Genomic DNA, 18,680 nt, shown 5'->3' with positions numbered 1-18,680 from the left:
CTTGGCTGTTACGTGGGAAATGTCGCTTTTTTTATTCTCTAACCGAGCTGAACTTTCTTTCTTCTTTTCTCCTTGAATTCTTCAGGCTTGATCGTTTTATTTCACTCAAAGTCGCTGGGGGGCAGGGCGGGCACTGGGGAGAGAAGGACGGATTTGTCTCGCTGCTTCGCTTCGGACCGGGAGCAGCCCCGCTCCGGGAGGCGGCAGTGTCTTCAAAAACCGCGGTGCTTTTGTCATGGTTTGGTTCGGTTCGGGAGCAGCCCCGCTCCGGTAGGCGGCAGTTTCTGCAAAAACCGCGGTGCTTTTGTCGCGGTTCGGTTCGGATCGGGCGCAGTCCTGCTCCGGTAGGCGGCAGTTTCTCACCGCGGTGTTTTTGCCGTGGTTCGGTTCGGACCGGGAGCGGCCCCGCCGAGCGGCGCGAACCCCGCCCGTGCCACGCGCTCCGTTCTTCCCGCGCTCCGTTCTTCCCGCGCTCCGTTCTTCCCGCGCTCCGTTCCCGCGCGTTCTTTCCGTGCTCCGTTCCCGCCTCCGTTCCCGCGCTGGCGGCCGTTAGGGGCGGGGCCCGGCGCCCCGGCCAATGGACAGCGGCGGTGGCGGCGGCGCACCCCCCGGGCCATGGCGGCGGCGGGCGGCGATGGCGGCGCGGGCGGGGCTGAGGGCGGCGGGGCCGATGGCGGGGATGAGCCGGTACCGGCGGCGGCCCCGGGGCGCGCCCAGGTGTTCAGCGCCGTGGTGGACACGTTCCTGGAGAAACTGGTGGCCGCCGGGAGGTGAGGCGGGAGCGGGGGTCTGCAGGGTGGGGAGGGAGCCTTGAGCCCGGTGCCAACCGTGCCGTGACCCTGGGCTCACCGGATCCCCGGGAGCAGCCCCGGACCCGGCTCTGAGCCTGGCCTGACCCGGTCCCAACCGTACCGTGACACTGAGCCCACCGGACCCCCGGGAGCAGCCCCGGACCCGGCTCTGAGCCTGGCCTGATCCGGTCCCAACCGTGAGCCTGGTCCAAACCGTGCCGTGACACTGAGCCCACCGGATCCCCGGGAGCAGCCCCGGACCCGGCTCTGAGCCTGGCCTGACCCCGTCCCAACCGTGCCGTGACACTGAGCCCACCGGATCCACGGGAGCAGCCGGCTCTGACCCTGAGCTTAGCCCTGATCCGGCCCCACCGTGAGCCCGGTCCCACTCGTGCCGTGACACTGAGCCCACCGGACCCCCGGGAGCAGCCCCGGACCCGGCTCTGAGCCTGGCCTGACCCGGCCCCATCGTGCCCCCAGTCCCAACCGTGCCGTGCCTCTGAGCCCGCCCGGACCCCCGGGAGCAGCCCCGGACCCGGCTCTGAGCCTGGCCTGACCCGGTCCCAACCGTGCCGTGCCTCTGAGCCCGCCCGGACCCCCGGGAGCAGCCCTGCCGCCATCCCCATCGCTAACCCGGCTCCGGTTCTGACCCTGCCCTCCTTGCAGCTACCAGAGGTTTGTCAGCTGCTACCGCTGCTTCTACAAGCTGCAGCCGCAGCTGACCAGGAGCATCTACGATCAGTTCATCTCCCAGCTCCAGACGTCCATCAAGGTGAGCAGAGGAGCCACCCGGGGGCAGTGGAAAAATGCTGAGCAGGTTGATATTAAGGGCAGCAAATGTATTTCCTAAATGTAAAGCAGAAAGTTGAGGCTGCTCTCTGGAGTTCTGCCTTCCCCAGAAAAAGCTGTAGGATCGTTCAGGAAAACACCACTGGGACTTTAGAGTTCAAGCATGGCCAAGGCCACCACTAAACCATGTCCCTGAGTGCCACATCCACACATCTGTTAAATACCCTCAGAAATGGTGATTCACAGGGTATTCATCATCCATGATTCCAGCTTTTCTTCCAGGACAAAGCCAGAAGGACTTTGAATAAGGGATGGAGTGACAGGACAAGGGGAATGGCTTCCCCCCAGTTAGATGGGATATTGGGAAGGAATTCTTCCCTGTGAGGGTGCTGAGGGCCTGGCACAGGGTGCCCAGAATTTAAGGCCAGGTTGGGCAGGGCTTGGAGCAGCCTGGGGTAGTGGAAGGTGGAAGGAGATGTGCTTTAAGGTCCCTTTGAACCCAAACAATTCCCTGATTCCCTGACCGGCCAAGGCTGACAGGCAGAGTGGTGCCTGTGTTTGTTCAGCTCATGTCCTTCCTTCACAGGAGGAGATCCAGGACGTGAAGAATGAAGGGAATCTGGAGGGACTCTTCAGTTTGCTGGATAAGATCGTGGAGGAGGCCAAGGACCGGGAGGAGCCAGCGTGGTATGGATGGCCAGGAGTGGGGGGTGGTTTTGCTGTAAGGGAGAGGCTGAAAGCTGCTGTATCTTTGCAGAAGTGTCACTGGGCCTAAAACACACAAAAATCAGTTTAATCTGTGCTTCTCTGGGTCCAGGATCCAGTTCCACTCACTCCCTTAGTGCAGGGAGGTCAGTGCCACTGAGCTGGGGGGTTTGGGCACAGCACCTGTCCTACAGCAGAGTCCCCCTGTGTGCTCTTTGTGTCCCTGGCTCAGGCCTCAGCAGACACTGGAGACACTGGGGACTGACCAGAAGCACAGGATTTTGTGTGTCTGTGCTGAGGGGGTGAGGACATCCTCATGTTCCAAGCACCCACTTAGGGCCAGGCTTTGGGAAGAGCTCCCTGTGCCCTCCAGTGGGGCTCTGGCTGTGCTGGGTTCCCTGTGGCAGCCACAGAGCTGATCCCAGCTGGCAGCAGCTCTGCAGCTTTGTGGGACCAGTGCTGGGCAGCATCTCTGGCCAGGGTCTGTGTACAAATCACCAACAGGATGCGACTGCTGCTTGAGCTGTTTATTTTCCAGCATCAGCCTCATTCCATGGTGATGACAGTGGCAAGATGCCAGCAGCTCACATCCCAGGCAGCAGACAAAGAACTCAATGTTACAACTCACTTTAAAAGTTTTTTGACCAATCACACAAAGCAAAAGCACATTGACAGCAGTTCTGTCTAACCACTATCAGCACAGGTATCTTTGGTTAAACAATGCTTGCTTATTTCAAATACAATACCTGCTTGTGAGCCTTAAAACACAACACACAGAGCTCCATTATTAAGCTTCAAACTCCTTAGTATCTCCCTAGATATATTTTTCTTTAGCTTAGGGAGTTATTCCAGACAAGTAGAATATGCTTGTGAATCTGCTGTAGGGCCTTAGAGCAGATCTGTGCAAGGAGGAAAGTCCAGCTCACCCTGAGTGTTGGGATGGGAGCAGTGCCTTGCTTTACCCCAGTCCAGGGGATGATATGATGAGCCCCCCATTATTAAGCCTAGAACTTCCTAATACCTCACTAGATATTCTTTTCTGGAGTTATTCTAGACAAATAGAATATGCTTGGGAATGTGCTCTGACCCTTGGATAGAGCAGATGTGTTCAAGGAGGAAACTCCAGCTCACCCTGAGTGTTGGGATGGGGGCAGAGCCGTGTCATCCTTTACCCCAGTCCAGGGGATGATATGGTGAGCCCACCATGATTAAGCTTAGAACTTCCTAATATCTCAGTAGATATACTTTTCTTTAGCTTAGGGAGTTATTCTATTCTATTCTTTTCTTGTGAATCTGCTCTGGCCCTTAGAGCAGATCTGTGCAAGGAGGAAACTCCAGCTCACCCTGAGGGTTGGGATGGGCAGAGCAGTGCTTTGCTTTACCCCAATCCAGGGGAGGATGTGCTGAGCCCCCTCAGAAGGCCAGGCTGGCTGGAGGACACTCCAGACCATCTCCCCAAGGCTGCTCCCACACTCTGCAGCCTCCCAGTTTACAAAAGTACAGGTGCAATGCTCTGTGAATGTGACCGTGTTCACAGGGGACTCGGGTTGAGGGAAGAGACGAGGATCTGACTCCATGTTTCAGAGGACTTGATTTATTATTTTATGATATCTATTATATTAAAACTATACTAAAAGAGTAGATGAAAGGATTTCATCAGAAGGCTGGCTAAGAATAGAAAAAGAAAGAATGAATAACAAAGGTTTGTGGCTCAGGCTCTGTGTCTGAGCCAGCTGGGCTGTGATTGGCCATTAATTAGAAACAACCACATGAGACCAATCCCAGATCCACCTGTTGCATTCCACAGCAGCAGATAACCATTGTTTACATTTTGTTCCTGAGGCCTCCCAGCTTCTCAGGAGGAAAAACCCCAAGGAAAGGATTTTCCATAAAAAGATATCCGCAACACGTCAATACACAGACCATTCTTCTATTTGTCCTTTTCTCCTTCTCCTGTAACTTTCCTGCTGACCAATCTCATGGCTGCTGCTTAGCTCTAATGATATCTTTGCTATCTCTGAGCCCTGATTTTGCATCTTTCCCACCCCCCTGCTGCTGGGAGCCCAGGGCAGGGTGTGTTGTGTGTTGTGGGTGCTCCCTTGCAGGCGGCCCAGCGGGGTCCCGGCGCGGGACGTGCGCAGCGCCCTGGTGCCGTTCCTGCTGCGCCACCGCTCCCACCTGCGCCGCGCGCTGCACGAGAGGCAGCACAGGAGCAGCAGCCTGGCCCAGGAGGTGCTCAAGGGCAGGGACAGCATTGCAGAGCTGCAGCAGGCGATCCAGGCTCGCCAGGAGGCCTGGCAGGTAAAACACGCCAGAAAACCCAGACCAGACTGACCCAAACCAACCCAAAACCAGCCCAGCCCAAGCCAAACTAAACCAAACCAACCCAAACCAGACCAGCCCAAGCCAAACTAAACCAAACCACCCCAAAACCAGACCAAACCAACCCAAACTAGACCAACCCAGACCAAACCAAACCAAACCAGACCAAACTAAACCAAACCACCCCAAAACCAGACCAAACTAGACCAAACCAGACCAAACCACCCCAAAACCAGACCAGCCCAAGCCAAACTAAACCAAACCACCCCAAAACCAGACCAAACCAACCCAAACCAGACCAAACCAACCCAAACTAAACCAAACCACCCCAAAACCAGACCAAACCAACCCAAACTAGACCAACCCAGACCAAACCAAACCAAACCAGACCAAACTAAACCAAACCACCCCAAAACCAGACCAAACTAGACCAAACCAGACCAAACCACCCCAAAACCAGACCAGCCCAAGCCAAACTAAACCAAACCACCCCAAAACCAGACCAAACCAACCCAAACCAGACCAAACCAACCCAAACTAAACCAAACCACCCCAAAACCAGACCAAACCAACCCAAACTAGACCAAACCAGACCAACCCAAACCAGCCCAGCCCAAGCCAAACTAAACCAAACCACCCCAAAACCTGACCAAACCAACCCAACCCAAGCCAGACAAACCCAGACCAAAGCAGACCCAACATAAACCAGACTAATCCAGACCAAACCAACCTAAACCAGACCCAACCAACCCAACACAAACCAAACCAACCCAACACAAACCAGCCCAAACCAACCCAGACCAGACCAAGGTAAACCAGACCTGACCAAACCAACTCTAAACAAACCAGACTAGACCAGACCAACCCAGACCAAACCAACCCAAACCAACCTAAACCAGACCAGACCAAAACTAACCAACCCAACACAACCCAACCCAACACAAACCAACCAACTCAAACCAACCCAGACCAGACCAAGGTAAACCAGACCTGACCAAACCAACTCAAACCAAACCAGACTAGACCAGACCAAACCAACCCAAACCAGACCAGACCAAAACTAACCAACCCAACACAAACCAAACCAACCCAACACAAACCAACCAACCCAAACCAGACCAACACAAACCAGACCCCACCAGACCAACCGAAACCAAACCAGACCGACCCAACCCAAACCAGACCAGACCAACCCAACCCAAACCAGACCAACCAAACCAAGCCAGCCCAACCTCATTCTCACAGCACCTGGAGAACGAGGCTCTGGAATGACTTTGAAAGCCTCCACTTCCCCAGGACCTCCCCAGCAGCCAAGTCCTGCTGCAACTTTAGTGTGGACATTGGAGGTCTCGGGTGCTTTTCCCTGTGCAGTGGGTGAGGTGTGGGGTGTGGGTGGTGCCAGGGGAGGTGAGGGGGTTGTTGTGTTCTGCACATGCAGGGGACAGCATTGTGTGCCAGCATCCCACCCTGAGTGTGGCAGGGTGGGAGAGGCTCCATGCTGAGCTCTGTGGGTTGTGTTCCTTCCAGGCAATCACTAAGGAGCAACGAGAGCTCATCATGGCCCTCCAGGAGCTCCAGTGATGTCCCACAGGCTCTGCTGGGACAGCTCATCATCCCACAGCACTGATGGGACAAGGTGTGTGCGCTGAGAATCACCCCATCAGGCCACTGGAGACTGCAGAGGGACTGGAACAGCTGCTGGACTGGCATGGGTTGATTATAAACAAAAACAAACCAACAAAAGAAACAAAAAAAAAAAAAAAAACACCAACATTGGTATCTTTGGAAATGGGTGGCAATTCTCTATTTCCCACTCAGCTAGGCAGAGGAGCATCACACAGTGTGTCTGTGCTCTCATCTGCTGCACTCAGTGCTGTGACAGGCCTGGTTCCAGTTTCCAAAGCCACATTTGGGGGTTTGTAGCTGTTTTAGCTGTGTGTTAGACAAAATTCAGTGCCTTAAGCCCCGGGGCAGGCTGTGCTGGGGTCACAGCCAAGGCTCCTGCCTTTGTTTGCAGGTTCATTCCGTGTCCCTGTGCTCACTGCCCTTGCAGATGTGGCAGCAGCCGCTGCCCCAAGTTCCTTGTTACCATTCCTTCTGTCTCTTCTAAAGTTATTTTCTAGCCCTGCTCCCCTCCCAGGGATCTGTGCCGAGCTTGGAACGGCCCTGCCTCCGCTTTGTGGCTTTGTAGCACAGGGTTTTCATGTTTGTTTTTCCTGTGGAACCTTCCAGAGCCACACTGGCTTTCCCCACCCAGAGCTGTCTGTTGCTGCCTCTCCTGTTTGTGGGCTGGGGAAGCCAAGGGATCTCCCTGGCACAGCCCCACCCGTGAGTGTTCCTGCAGCAGGGACAGGCTGTGCTGGGGCTGGCCAGGGAGGCAGGAGAGTGCCCTGCACCTGCAGAGGTTCTGAGGGCACAGCTCCAGGGTTCCTGCCCTGTGCTCCACCACAGCCCAGCAATTAGAGCTGCAGAGTGGCTGCAGCATTTCCCCTCTGCCTCCCCTCTCTGTGCTGGAATCTCCTCAATAAACTGGGGCTGTTCTTCCCAGCTTGGCTCCCGCTGTGCTCTTGGCCCACGTACTCTGTGTTTTATGGCTTTGTCTGGCAAAGGCTCTGCTTCAGCAGCTCTGTCTGCCCCAAAGGCAGGGCTGGGATTTACAGGATCAAAAAAAAAATGGTCAGGATGTGAAAGAGGAATGTTATTCAGGGGCTCTGGGTGCCCTGGCTGGGATGGTGTTCACAGGGGTCTGAGGATGAGGGAAGAGACGAGGATCTGACTCCATGTTTCAGAAGGCTTGATTTATTATTTTATTATATATATTATATTAAAACTATACTAAAAGAATAGAAGAAAGGATTTCTTCAGAAGGCTGGCTAAGAATAGAATAAGAAGGAATGATAACAAAAGCTTGTGTCTCGGACAGAGTCCAAGATAGCTGACTGTGATTGGCCATTAATTAGAAACAACCACATGAGACCAATCACAGATGCACCTGTTGCATCCCACAGCAGCAGATAACCATTGTTTACATTTTGTTCCTGAGGCCTCCCAGATTCTCAGGAGGAAAAATCCTATGGACAGGATATTTCATAAAAGATGTCTGTGACACCCTGTCTGTAACACAACATCTGCCAGGGACCAAGGCAATGGGCACCTCTCACCCTCCCCAGGGGTGCCCAAAAGCAGCACCTGCTGCTCCCCCAAAACTGGGCCAGCAACCTCCCTTTGGGAAAACCCCAAGGTTTTGGCAGGAAAGTGTCCCTGTGTTGCAGAAGATGATTCTGGGGTGCTGGGACTGCAGCAAGGAGCCCCCAGTGCCCCCTCACCCATCCCGTGGGGCCTGGGCACTGCCAGCCTGGCAGGGCTGGGCCCACCAGCAAATCCCCCCTGGCCTGGCGCCACTCCTGCCTCCCTCTGTGGGCTCTGGCCGGGCACAGGGCGCCGGGTTCATCCCAAACCACAATTGCCAGCTCTGCCAGCAGCTCCGGCCGTGGCGGATGTGCTGCAAATAACCCTGGTGGGGCCGGGCCCCCCGTGCCAAGGCCACAGGGCCCTATAAAGGCACCCAGGGAGCCGGGGCTGCGCTCAGCCCAGCTCAGGGAGGCACCATGAGGGCCCTGGTCCTGCTCACCCTCCTGGCCCTGCTCGCCCTCGGCCTGTGCCGCAGAGGTACGGGGACTCTGTGGGCACTGGGGGTGATTCTGTGGGCACTGGGGGTGATTCTGTGGGCACTGGGGGTAATTCTGGACACTGGGGGTGATTCTGTGGGCATTGGGGGTGATTCTGTGGGCACTGGGGGTGATTCTGGACACTGAGAGTGATTCTGTGGGCACTGGGGGTGATTCTGGACTCTGGGGGTGATTCTGTGGGCATTGGGGGTGATTCTGTGGGCACTGGGGGTGATTCTGGGCTCTGGGGGTGATTCTGTGGGCACTGAGGGTGATTCTGGACACTGAGGGTGATTCTGTGGGCACTGGGGGTAATTCTGGACACTGAGGGTGATTCTGGACTCGGGGTGATTCTGTGGGCACTGGGGGTGATTCTGGACTCTGGGGGTGATTCTGTGGGCACTGGGGGTGATTCTGGACTCTAGGGATGATTCTGTGGGCATTGGGGGTGATTCTGTGGATATTGGGGGTGATTCTGTGCCTTGGGGGTGATTCTGTGCACACTGGGGGTGATTCTGTGGAACTGGGGGTGATTTTTATGGACCCTGGGGCTGATTTTATGGACACTGAGGCTGATTCTGTGGACTCTGGGCGTGATTCCATGGGCACTGGGGGTGATTCCATGGGCACTGGGGATGATTCTGTGGGCATTGGAGGTGATTCTGTGGGCATTGGGGGTGATTCTGTGCCCACTGGGGGTGATTCTGTGTCCTGAGGGTGATTCTGTGGGCCCTGGGGGTGATTCTGTGGGCATTGGGGGTGATTCTGTGCCATGGGGGTGACTCCATGGGCACTGGGGGTGATTCTGTGTCCTGAGGGTGATTCTGTGGGCCCTGGGGCTGATTCTGTCCACATTGGGAGTGATTCTGTGCCCGGGGAAGGGCCCTGGAGGGAGCAAAGGGACTGGGAAAACTCCGCTGAGCTTTGGGGGTCACGGGGGTTCGATGGGGAGATAGGAACCGGGACATCCTTCAGCAGACTGGGGGGGGGTCTCAGGGAGGGATGTGAGCCCCAAAAAGAGCGGGGAGAGAGCAGAGCAGGGTGGGAGGGAAGAGCAGGACCCGGCTGTGAGCGCGGCCGCCCCTCCGTGTCACCCACACACAGACGGCTCTGCCAGCACCAAGGACTCGCCCAGCTCTGAAGGTGAGTGAGCCTGGGGACGGGGTCACACACAGGGGACAGGGCACAGGGGACAGGTGACACAACCCCCTGACCCCGCTGTCCCTGCAGCCTTCGTCTCCAGACGCGCCAGCGCCGAGCTGGTGCCGAGGCAGAAGCGCAATGCCGGCCAGGGCAGGTGAGCACGGCGGGGAGCAGCGGGGGAGGTTTGCTGGCCCAGGACCCCCCAGAGCCCCCGGGTGTCCCTTTGTGTCCCTTTGTCCCCAGCAGCGGCCCCGGGGCCCCTCCGGACCCGCTGGAGGCCAAGCGCGAGGTTTGCGAGCTCAACCCGGACTGCGACGAGCTGGCGGATCAGATCGGGCTGCAGGAGGCGTACCGGCGCTACTACGGGCTGGTGTGAGCCCTGCCCCGCTTGGGGAGGGGGCCGAGCTCTCCAGGAACCCCCCCTGCCAGCCCCGCACCCCTACACTGCACCCTCCCACCCTTGCTGTTAGCCCTGGAATGGAATAAATGCAAATGTAGAGCCAGTTCCTCCCCAAGCCTGGGGTGTGGGTGGGTGGGTGGGTGAGGGGATTTGGGATGTGCTCAGTGTCACCCATCCCATCCGTCCCGGGTTCCCTCCTGTGCCCCCCAGGCTCCAAGGAGGAGGTGCTGTCACCCCCAGGTCCTGCTGCCAGCCCAGAGCTGCCCCATCACCATCCCAGATTAATTTAAAATTGTTTCTCCCAAACTTGGGGTTACTGGGGAGCAGCAGGGCTGATCCATGCACCCCTGGCCAGGAATTTCATCACAAACCATCTTAATTACTCATTAACCTTGACTCACACATGCTTACACTGCTGGGTCCTGTGTGGGGACCCCAAATTCATGGGATCGCTGCTGGAGAATGGAATTTATGGGATGAATTCATGGAATCTTTGCACTGAAGAGCTGAGGCATAGACTGGGGGCAGAGGGAGTTGGGAGAGGGACACTGCAGGACAGGGACACTGCAGGATAAGGACACTGCAGGGCAGGGACAGTGCAGGACAGGGACACTGCAGGACAGGGACACTGTGGGACAGGGACACTGCGGGACAGGGACACTGCAGGACAGGGACACTGTGGGACAGAGACACTGCAGGATAAGGACACTGTGGGACAGGGACATTGCAGGACACCCAACAGCACCCCAAAGAAGCTGCCAGGGTGCCGGGCCCTGCCAGGCTCTGCAGCCCAGCCTCTCACACGGGTCCCTCTGGTGCCCAGTGCCCACAGGAACCCCTGAGGAGCTGCCAGAGCCACCAGGGGCTGGGCAAGGCCACATGAAGGCTCTGAGGATGGCACTGCTGCCCACAGGGCAGTGCCAAAGGTGCTCTGGGCCTTGGTGGGGCTCAGGTGGCCCCACAGCCAAGCCTGGCACGTGCCCACGTCACAGAGATGCCCTGCAGCTGCCCAGCACAGAACAGATGTGGAAAGCTGGTGGCTGTGTCCTGCCAGGCTGAGGCCATCACCCACAGCTGCTGCTCAAGGGCAGCTCTGGGGACAGGGGACAGAGTGGTGGCACTGGGGAGATGCCAGGGGCTGCTGCTCAGGGGACAGGGGACAGAGTGGTGGCACTGGGGGGACACTGGGGCTGCTGCTGCTCAGGGGACAGGGGACAGAGTGGTGGCACTGGGGGGACGCCGGGGCTGCTGCTCAGGGGACAGGGGACAAAGTGGTGGCACTGGGGGGACACTGGGGCTGCTGCTCAAGGGCAGCTCTGGGGACAGGGGACAGAGTGGTGGCACTGGGGGGACGCTCCAGCCTCACTCCAGGCACAGTCCCAGCAGCAGAGGAGCTCTGGGGAGGAGGGGGGGGAGCAGAGGGAACCTTCTGGAAGCCCCCTGGGGTGGTGGGGGCACCTGAGCCCTGCCCTGGGCCACCCTGACTCACCTGGGACCCCTGCCCCAGCGTGCTGTCCCCACAGCAAGGACCCCACAAAAACCTCGGGTTTCATCCTGGGCAGGGGGAATCAGCAAGAGGAACAAAAAGCTGGGAAGGAGGAAAGCTCCATCCCCAGTTTCCTTATCCCAAACACTCTGGGAACAGCAGGAGAGGCCGGTGCGGGTGAAGGAGCTCAAAGCAGCCACAGGGACAAAGCAGCAGTGCCAGACATGGCTGACCAGGAGTCTGGCATGGCAAATGTGCAGCCTGTGACAGACACACGGTGTCAGGGGGCCTGCAGCTCCCTGTGCCATCCCATCCTTGTGCCATCCCATCCTTGTGCCAGCCCATCCCCGTGCCAGCCCATCCTTGTGCCATCCCATCCCCATGCCATCCCATCCCTGTGCCAGCCCATCCCTGTGCCAGCCCATCCTTGTGCCATCCCATCCCTGTGCCATCCCATCCCCGTGCCAGCCCATCCTTGTGCCATCCCATCCCCGTGCCAGCCCATCCCTGTGCCAGCCCATCCCTGTGCCAGCCCATCCTTGTGCCATCCCATCCCCGTGCCAGCCCATCCTTGTGCCATCCCATCCCCGTGCCAGCCCAGCCCTGTTCCAGCCCATCCTTGTGCCAGCCCAGCCCTGTTCCAGCCCATCCTTGTGCCAGCCCAGCCCTGCGCCAGCCCATCCCTGTGCCAGCCCATCCCCGTGCCAGCCCATCCCTGTGCCAGCCCAGCGTCACAGCTGCTGCAGATGTGCTGGGCAGGCACTGCCCTGGAGCTGTGATGTGGGCACAGCTGGGGACAGAGGGACAGGGGCAGACAAGCAGCAGATGAGACAGATGACAGCAGGGACAGGCAGATGAGCAGTGCTGGGCCCAGCAGATGCCCCAGGGAGGATGGGAGCACCAGGCAGTGCCACCTGAATCCCTGCTGGCACAGCAGGGTCTGAGGTGAGCTCTGTCCCTGTCCCCATCCTCATCTGCATCCCCTCCTCATCCCTATCCCTGTCCCTGTCCCTAACCCCATCTCTGTCCCTAATCCCATCCCTATCCACACTGCCAGCCTTTCTTTGTCCCCATCTCCTCCCCATCCCTGTTCCCATCTCCACAACCATCCCTGCCCCCATTCCCACCCCAACATTTCATCACTCCCATCCTGGCCCTGTTCCCATCACCATTCCCATGCCCACCCCCATCCCCTCCTGCTCAGCAGGAATTGTGTCCAGGGCTGTCTCATTCACCACCAGAAAGGAGCTGAGGACACAGTCAGAGCTCCCAACATGATCCCATCCTCCCAGAAGAGCTGTGGGGACAGCAGGGCAGCCCAAGAGCTGCTTTGGGATTGTGGTGGGTGGGGAAACTGAGGCAGAGTGGGCTGGGAGTATCTCCCAGCTGGAACAAGGTTTCATGGGGTGTCCAGGTGATTTCCCACTTTGGATGAGGGAATCGAAAATGATCCAAAAGTATCTGGATGAAGGAGGCAGAGCAGGGCTGCTGAGGAGCACCAGGGGTGTGCTGGCCACCTGCAGAGCCCCCTCCTCACCCCTGCCTTGGGCTGGGGGTCTGCTCCTGCTCTTGCCCTGGCAGATGGGGCTCTGCAGGGGCCCAAAGGCAGCTTTGTGCTCCCCAACCCTGCCACAGCCTTGCTTTGGCTGAAATCCCCCCAAATTCCCAGTGCAGACACGACCCTGACTGTGCATGGGGGCACACGAGAGCCTCCAGCTGGAGGGGCCACAGCTCTGGGCACCAGGCTTGAAATGCCACCAGGCTGGGACAGCCAGGGCAGCTGACAAAGGCAGGTCCATGCACGGGGCCTCAAACACCCACCAGGTGACACTGCAGGAGGAGATCTGGGAGGGAAGAGGTGGAGAAAGCAAATTTGGGCAAACAAAACCTGGCAGCGGCTCCAGCTCAGCCCATGGGGCAAATGCCAGCAGAAGATCCAGGCTGCAGCTGGGTGGAGCTCAGGGGACAGAGAGGACAGATGTCCTTCCAAAACGCCAATTTTTGGGGGTTTATTGATCCCCAGAGGATTTGTGTGCTGGGCACAGCACGAGCAGCCTAAAACCCCCAGGTGCCTGTCCAAGGAGCCCGGGGTGCTCTGGGCTCTGCTGCTGACAAGGGAAGTCAGCCCCTGTCCCCAGGGAGGGTCTGGGGTCTCCACACTGGGTGCAGACCCTGGAGCTGAGCAGAGCCTCCAGAACAAGCCACGAGGCACAGCAAGCCCAGGCAGGGAGATGCTCAAGGCAGGGGATGACACGGCTGGAGCAGAAGTGGGAAGCTGAGGCACAGGAGAGGAGGGGAACGGGCAGTGAGAAACAAACAGGGGCAGACACAGCAGCTCCTGGGGCTCCTGCAGGATTCAGCTCCACCAGGAGCAGCACCAGGAGCTGCCCAGAAGAGCTGTGGCCTTTTCCTGCTCCAATTTCACCTCGGTCTGTTCCCATGGAGGGCTGTGGGACAAACTCACAGACCCCCCCAGCAGCACCATCCTGCATGGAGCAGCAGCGGAGGCTCAGGGCTGGCAGCCTCTTGGCACGGCCCTTCCAAGCAGGAAAAAGCATTCCCAGATGGGGACGGAGCAGTGCCAGTCCCTTTGTGCCAGCTCAGCCCTGGGACAGGGCAGATCTCACCCCCAGCCCCTTTCCGTGCTGGGGGCTGAAGCTGGATTTGCTTTTAACACCTCCCTCTCTGACCTTCCTGCCGGTGAACCCGAGAGGGAGAGAGAATTATGGCAGTGCTCGATGCTCCCCACCAGGGGAAGCAGAGCAGGAGCTCTGACAGCAATGAATTCAGGGCAGGAATATTCATTTATTTTCTCTCCTTTGGCACCAGGGCGTGGTGGGACCCTCACAGCCCAATCTGCAGCCTGAAGCCCCCAGCCCACCCTCTCCCAGCACCTTGAATGGACATTGGGAAGTCACACATTTTAAAAATTTACATTTTCCTTGTCTCAAACTTCTCCATCCCCTTTCCCCATTAAAAGTGAGTTGCAAAGGCCCCAGTGAGCTAGGCCAGGGGTGCTCCTGTGGCAGCAGAGCCCCAACAAGAGGATGAAATCAGCCCCAATCACAGAGACAGCAAGGGAAATGCTGTTCCCATCACAGGGCTGAGGAAGGACCCACCTGCACTTCCCTCACTGGGAAGTCTGGTCAGCAAAGCAGATTTGGGTGGATTTACAGATGGAAAATGCACTCAGCTGCTCAGGAAAGGTGGGATGGGCTGGGAATGACCACAGGACACACACAGTACAAACATCTGGTATTTTATTAAGCCAGTTGCTGTGCTCAGACCATGGTCAGACATTTGCTGGGAGCCCCAGCCCCTGCTCACCCAGCTGGGCCCCAATCCCCTCAATCCTCCCTGGCTCTGCAAGCCCGTGTGCCACACGAGGGCTGGGGAGAGGTGATTGTCCCTCGCCTCCAACCTGCATCCCCTCCCTGCCATGGCCAGGCCAGCAACACAACCCTGTCCCTGCCCAGTGCTGCTGCACACCCAGAGGGAAAAGAGCCCAAAATTGAAGATGTGAGACAAAATCCGAGGCATTTGCGGGTGGCCTCAAGCCAAGCGAGGATGGGAGCAGAGGAGCTGCTTGGAACAGCCCATGAAACCATGGAGCAGAAGCCCAACAAGCACCAGTGACTGTGTCCACCATGGTTTGGGGACAGCCCAGCCAGCCTCAGCCACCACAGCCCTGTGTCCTCCCAGCGTGGGGTCACCCCAGGAACCCCGAACCGCTCCACAGGGTGGTAATGAAGAGAAAAACCAAACCCAAGGAACACACCAGAACACATGAACACTCTTGTTTTTCAGCCCACAAGATGGTTTTTCTGTTTGCTCTCCTTCCCAGCACAGCAGGCACCGCTGGACTGGGGTTGGTGCAGGAGGAACCAGAGCCTGCAGCCTCCGCCCTGCCCGATGCTCTCTGCTGAGGCAGCTCCCAGCTCTGGCTTGGACAGGGATGCACAGGCTGGGGGGGCCCTCAGGGAGCCCCCAGTGCAGCACCACAGCAGCCACAGGCTGCACAGAGCCTTCCACAGCCCACCATGCCCTTTGCCTCCACCCCCAGAGCCACTCTGAGCAGCCCTGGGCCAGAGCAGATCTGTGCAAGGAGGAAACTCCAGCTCACCCTGGGGGTTGGGATGGGCAGGGCAGTGCTTTGCTTTATCCCAGGCCAGGGGAGGATGTGCTGAGCCCCCTCACAAGGCCAGGCTGGCTGGAGGACACTCCAGGCTGCTCCCACACTCTGCAGCCTCCCAGGTTTTCAGCTTCCAGCTGTCTCTGACTGGGGATGCAAATCCAAAAAGCATTCACCAGGTCCTCAAGCACAGGAGGAGAGCAGCACAGGGACCCTTCAGGTGTCTTTTTAAAGGTCACAATCCCTCCCCATCCAGCCCAGAGTGGAAGGTGCCATGGGGGCAGTCAGGATTCCCCTTTCTCCCCTGCAGGTAGGCAAAACCTTGGAATAGCAAACCAACCCCTCAGGGAGCAGAGCAGTGACTGAAGGAGAGCTGTGAGCAGCCCCTGTTGTTGCCATGTGGCCCCACATGGGCTCACAGCAGCTCCTCTGCCTCTGGTTACAGAAAATGAGTTGATTTGCTTTGTTCTTAACTGGATCTGTGCCCACCAAGGCCTCAGTGAGTCAGGACACAGCTCCTCCTCAGCCTGGCCAGCTGTGGCTCCCAGCTGCCATCCTGCACAGCTGTGGGAGCTGCAAGAACTGAAAACATTTGCCATCAAGGGAAACACTTGCCACCAGTCAGACAGGAATCCCCTCTGGGCTGCTGCTTTACCTCTACTGCTCCTCTCTCTCCTCTCAAGATCCAGCCAGGACCCAAGGAAAGCTCAACCTGGAGCTGCCCCCAGCTCCTCACTGCTCTGGCCACAGCCCTGCAATGCTCCTCTTCACCAGCCACAAGGGTCACACTGAGGCTCTCAGGACAAACACAGCAAGCTCAGCCCCAGGCACCCCCAGACCCCAGGATCAGGGGGGGTTTCTTCAGCAGAGCACATCAACTCTGTGCCCCCACCAGACAAGGAGGGCTTCACCCAACAACAGTCCCACAAGGAGATTCCCTTCTCATTTCCCACCCCATTGAACAGAAACAATGAGCTCCACAAACAAATGACTTCAAATAAAAGCACTGGAGGGGAAGAGTGACTGGGAGCTTCACAACCCATCTCAGATCTCCAAGAATCCCCGAGGTGTGCCAGTCTCTGACCTGCTGTCCTGCACATGGCCTTCTCTTGGCTTAGCCAAGCAAAGCACTGTGAGTTTCAGGAGAAGATCCTGCAGGGAAAGCCCTGTCCTTCCAGTTGGACCAGGCAGGTTGGCATTTCCCTCTGCTGTGCTGTAAAGGAGCTGGAACTGGAAAAGAAATGAATCCTCTGGTACTTGTGCTGGTATTTTTAGTTTTTACCTGAAAACAAGAACAGCCTGCCCCTGCAGTACAACACACCACGCTCAGAGCCTGCACAGAGTGGAGGATGTGGCTCAGCTTCTCATGTTTTGCTCTCTGGCTGTAGCAGTTTCTGGCTGGCCCATGTGAGAACACAGACACGTAGAAGACTCCAGTGGTTTGTACTTGCATAGCTGCTGCTGGTTCATGTGGATGGAGACATCTCTTCGTGGGCACACAGAGGCAAGAAAAGGGAGCAGGAGGAGACTGCCCAGCCCCTCTCCTGCTGCCCTGGGAGCAACCTGCAGCTTCACATGCGAGTGGCAGCGTGTCAGACACGGGCTGAGTGAGATGCTGCCAGGATGGAGCTCTGCAGGATCCCTCCCAGCTCACCTGGGCTCTTCCAGCACCTTTCCAGGTAGCATCAGCCCTCCTGTTTGGGATGCCAAAAGCAGGGAGCAGTCTGTGAATCTCCTGCACAGCCTCTGCCAGCCCAGAGGGACGTGAGAGAAGGGGACACAGCTCTGTCACCATCTCTAGCACAGCATTGCAGCAGTGGTGCATTGAACAACCAGCAGAAGATAATGGCTTTGAGATTCTCCTTCCTCCTCCACAGCCTATTGAAAGATTTAGTGGGAAAAAAAAAAAAAAAAAAGGGGAAAAAAAAAGAAAAGATGAAAAAGAGGCTTTGGGTCCTTTGGAGACATCTGCTCCATCCCAGTGTTGCAGTGCTCAAGCCAAGCATTTGAGCCTTAATGGTGCATAAATCCCACCCGGCTCTTCTCTCTCTCTTTCAGCAGTTCTGCCAGATTCCTCCTTTTCTCCAAGGTCTGATGCATAGTGGGAGAAGCTGGGGATGGAGGCAGAGTCCTGTGGCCTCCCTGGAGCAGCGTGGTGGAGCTTGTGTTGCTCATGAAGCATGGAGCTCCCAGGGAGAGTGGAGTGCAACATGGGGCTGCTCCCTCCTCACAGGCCAACATCCCTTTGCACTGAGCCTGCTCCATGGGGGCCTGGGAAAGGAAATAAATATGCTTGTTCTAAGACAAAAAAAAAAAAAAAATTATATTAAGAGCTTCTTCCCCCTTTTAAATAGAGTGTTTCCTTTTCTTTCTGATGTTGGAAGAGTATCCAAAACCCCAAAGGAACTCTTCTTTTTTCTCTTTTTTTAATATTATTCATATATATAAAAACTAAAAATTAAAAGGAAAAAAACCCTTGAAAAATAATTAATTCAAAAGGAGGGGATGGGGTGGGGGGGAGAGAAATCCTATCCACTTTCCTGTCCCCAGATTGCCAAACAAGAGCAAAACACTCTTTGGATCTTCTTCCCCAAGGCTGAGGGCTCCGTTTCTGCTGCACTGGTTTGGTTTTGCTGAAGTGAAGTCCATGCTTTGAACCACCAGCCTGCTCCTGCTGGCCAAGCAAGCTTTGGGAGGAAGGAGGGGGATGAAGGACTGCCTGTCTCTCGCCCATCTCTGCCCACTGGGAGAAGGGCAGAGCTCTGCCCCGGCCGCTCCCATTCCGAGGGGCCTCTCTCAGAGCAGCTGGCTCCATCAGAGCTGTACAGCCTGTCTGCTCAGGATGCAGGTGGAGGGTGTCAGTGTGCGTGCCCACTTTGGATTTTTGTTTTTGTTTTTTTTTAATTCATTTGGGTAGGTATTTTTTGTTGCTGTTGCTGCTGCTGCTGCTTCTTCGTGTCTTAAGTGTCGCCCAGATTGTTGTTTCCTTCGTTCAGACGCTGCACGTTGCGAGAGGGGGAGAGAAAGGTTCACCAACCCGATGCCTTTCTGACCATCAGCCCATCTCTTTCCACTGCTTGTAGAACTCCAGAACATTTTTTATCTCTATGCTGGCATTGGCGGCTGCCTGGATGGCAGACTGCAAAAAGCAAACACGGAAAAACGGGCGGTTAATTTTTAAACACAGAAAAAGGTGGGTAATTTTTAACTTGCCCTGCCATTCCCAGCCTGGGGACTCTCCAGC

At 57.0% G+C, this 18,680-nt stretch overlaps 3 protein-coding genes across 4 annotated transcripts in view; 2 read left to right on the top strand and 1 right to left on the bottom strand.

Annotated features, from left to right (window-relative positions):
- The first annotated feature begins 615 nt into the window (after positions 1-615).
- On the top strand, positions 616-6,396 carry PMF1 (polyamine modulated factor 1). Its single transcript, XM_058042628.1, has 5 exons — positions 616-770; positions 1,458-1,563; positions 2,167-2,267; positions 4,391-4,586; positions 6,135-6,396. The coding sequence occupies exons 1-5, from the start codon at positions 616-618 to the stop codon at positions 6,186-6,188; spliced, it is 612 nt and encodes a 203-aa protein (XP_057898611.1). The 3' UTR covers positions 6,189-6,396.
- On the top strand, positions 6,234-9,794 carry BGLAP (bone gamma-carboxyglutamate protein). The gene is given in 6 exon segments (XM_058042627.1): positions 6,234-6,243; positions 8,045-8,132; positions 8,134-8,276; positions 9,380-9,418; positions 9,506-9,572; positions 9,662-9,794. Coding segments are annotated over 6 exon segments (480 nt in total).
- Positions 9,795-14,547: 4,753 nt separating this feature from the next.
- Positions 14,548-18,680, bottom strand: part of SMG5 (SMG5 nonsense mediated mRNA decay factor) — a 32,780-nt gene continuing 28,647 nt past the window's right edge. Inside the window, exons 22-23 of one of the 2 annotated variants that reach the window (XM_058042693.1) lie at positions 18,474-18,575; positions 14,548-17,707 (exon numbers count right to left, since the gene is read on the bottom strand). In XM_058042693.1, coding sequence (XP_057898676.1) covers positions 18,492-18,575 — 84 coding nt within the window. In that variant the 3' untranslated portion in view covers positions 14,548-17,707; positions 18,474-18,491. Of the gene's footprint in view, positions 18,576-18,680 lie in introns of both variants that reach the window. The other variant, XM_058042692.1, reaches the window with a different exon arrangement.

This window comes from Melospiza georgiana, chromosome 33 (genome assembly GCF_028018845.1).
Source record: "Melospiza georgiana isolate bMelGeo1 chromosome 33, bMelGeo1.pri, whole genome shotgun sequence".
NCBI lineage: Eukaryota > Metazoa > Chordata > Aves > Passeriformes > Passerellidae > Melospiza > Melospiza georgiana.
Note: the sequence above shows the minus strand (reverse complement) of the source record. Positions and strands in the feature narration are given on the sequence as shown.